Source organism: Myotis brandtii, unplaced genomic scaffold, assembly GCF_000412655.1.
Source record: "Myotis brandtii unplaced genomic scaffold, ASM41265v1 scaffold24639, whole genome shotgun sequence".
NCBI lineage: Eukaryota > Metazoa > Chordata > Mammalia > Chiroptera > Vespertilionidae > Myotis > Myotis brandtii.
This window is the reverse complement of record NW_005359324.1, coordinates 1-2,224: the sequence shown is the minus strand read 5'-3', so window position 1 is coordinate 2,224 and position 2,224 is coordinate 1. Positions and strand designations below refer to the sequence as shown.

At 53.6% G+C, this 2,224-nt stretch overlaps 1 protein-coding gene across 1 annotated transcript; it reads left to right on the top strand.

Moving 5' to 3' along the window:
- Positions 1-718: 718 nt before the first annotated feature.
- LOC102240833 (complement C3-like) lies at positions 719-1,768 on the top strand (the record flags this gene model as incomplete). Its single annotated transcript, XM_014540525.1, has 5 exons — positions 719-813; positions 921-1,003; positions 1,102-1,192; positions 1,426-1,528; positions 1,639-1,768. Coding segments are annotated over 5 exons (502 nt in total), but the record flags the coding sequence as incomplete, so codon positions are not given.
- Positions 1,769-2,224: the final 456 nt, after the last annotated feature.

The following is a 2,224-nucleotide window of genomic DNA, read 5'->3' as shown; positions in this document are numbered from 1 at the left end:
CTCTATCCACTGAGCAAAACTGGCCAGGGGTACAGGAAAGAGTTTTTATCTGTTTGTTCAGGGCTTTATTCCTGAATTCAACAAAGTGCTTGGCATATAGTGGGGCTTAATACAAAGTGATGGGAGAAAGGAGTCAGGGTGGGAGAAAGGAAGAAGTGAAATTTCACCTGTGCTAACAGCGGGGTTTTATCCAGTTACCCTGGTTTCCAAGAGAAGCCAGAGAACCAGATTTCTATGTGGTGTCTCCCGATGTTTAACTGTTGACAAGAAATGAAATGATAAGTGTACACCAGATTGCTATTCTTGTAGGACAAAAGGTTGAACAGAGCAATTACGTATGGCTTAGCACAAATTAAATGCTCAGCCCAGGGCCTTGCACAAAAGTAGGCAATACATTCTAGTGATTCTTAATATTAGGGGAAAACTCATAATAATGAGCTCCTGCTTACATGAATGATGTCCCAAGGCAGAGGGGCTGTATTTATCTCCTGTTTTTACATGTGCACATTGAGCACAGAGAAGTTAAGAAACTTGCCCAAGGTCACAGAGCTTGTAGGTGGCAGAGTGGGATTTGAACCCAGGCTGACCAATTCAGGTCCACGTTCTTAGCCGCTGCTGCTGTATACATGACAGAGAGTATCCAGACACAGAGCGGGAGAGGAGGGCCAAGGGGCTAAGCCTGCTCTGAAGAACCACACCCCTCCCTGTCTTTCTACAGACGCCCGAAGGCATTTCCATCAAGCAAGACCCCCTCTCTTCTGAAAATCACTTTGGCATCTTGCCCTTGTCTTGGAACATCCCCGAGCTGGTCAAGTAAGTATGTCAGGCCCTCCAGGAGTGGGTTTGGGGCTCCCCTATCCCAGGAGAAGGAGTGGGGGGCTGCCAGGTCTGACCAGATCACTCACCTGCCTTCCCCACAGCATGGGGCAGTGGAAGATAAAAGCCCACTATGAAGATTCGCCACAGCAGGTCTTCTCGGCTGAGTTTGAGGTGAAGGAATATGGTAAGAGAAGGAGGGAGCCAGGGTGTGGGCCCCATAATGGTGGGCTCAGTGCTGGCCCCTCACAGTGCTGTCTCTCTCCCCCGAACCCCCGCCCCCAGTGCTGCCTAGTTTTGAGGTCCAAGTGGAGCCTGCAGAGAAATTCTACTACATTGATGACCCTAAGGGCCTGGGGGTCACTATCAAAGCCAGGTGAGGGGCCAGGTGAGAGGTCAGCTGAGGGGTCCGATGAGTGGTCAGGTGAGAGGCCAGGTGAGGGACCAGGTGAAGAATCAGGAGGGACCAGATGAGGGGCCCGGTGAGGGCCTGGTGAGGGTGAGGTGAGGGGTTGGTGATTCTGGGTCCTCTCCATACCAGTGTGACTTTACCCTACATTATGACACAGCTTTTAGGAGGGAGAATCTGAGACTCTCCTCTCTACACAGGTTCTTGTATGGGAAGAATGTGGATGGAACAGCCTTTGTCATCTTTGGGGTCCAGGATGGTGACCAGAGGACTTCACTGTCCGAGTCACTCAAACATGTTGTGGTACCTACCAGGGACCCCCAGAGCTTCCTCCACTCTGAACCCTTCCTCTCACTCTCTGAATCCCCTCCCCCTTGCCCTCTCCCCCTCTGAGCCCTCATTTCCTATCCCAGATCGAGGATGGCACTGGAAAGGCTGTGCTGAACCGAGAGGTCCTGCTGAGTGCGGCTCCGCAGCCCCTGGGAGAAGCTGCCCTAGTGGGAAAGTCATTGTATGTGTCTGTCACCGTCATCCTACACTCAGGTGAGGCCTGGGTGGAATGTGGAGGCTCAGGTCCACCATGCAGTCCAGTCTGACACAGGAGACCCAACTGAGGGAGGAGGCCCAGAATGAAGGTGGGGTCAGTCTTATGATAGAGGCCCCGTCTGAGGACTGTGGTCCGATAAGAAGGCGTCAGGGTCCAATGCAGGGGGAAGCCTGGCCTGAAGGGTGGCCCAGCCCCTCACCAGGCCCTCACCCGGCCCCTCATCTGGTCCCACCCAATTCTTCACTTGGTCCCTCACCTGGTCCCTCACCTGACCTCTCACCTGACCCCTCACCTGACCCCTAACCTGACCCCTAACCTGACCCCTCAGGTGACCTCTCACCTGGTTCCTCACCTGGCTGTGATAGTGACCTCCAGGCCCTTAGGGTCACCAATGTAGTAGAATTTCTCTGCAGCCCACCCTCACTGCTGACCCCCTCAGGCAGCGACATGGT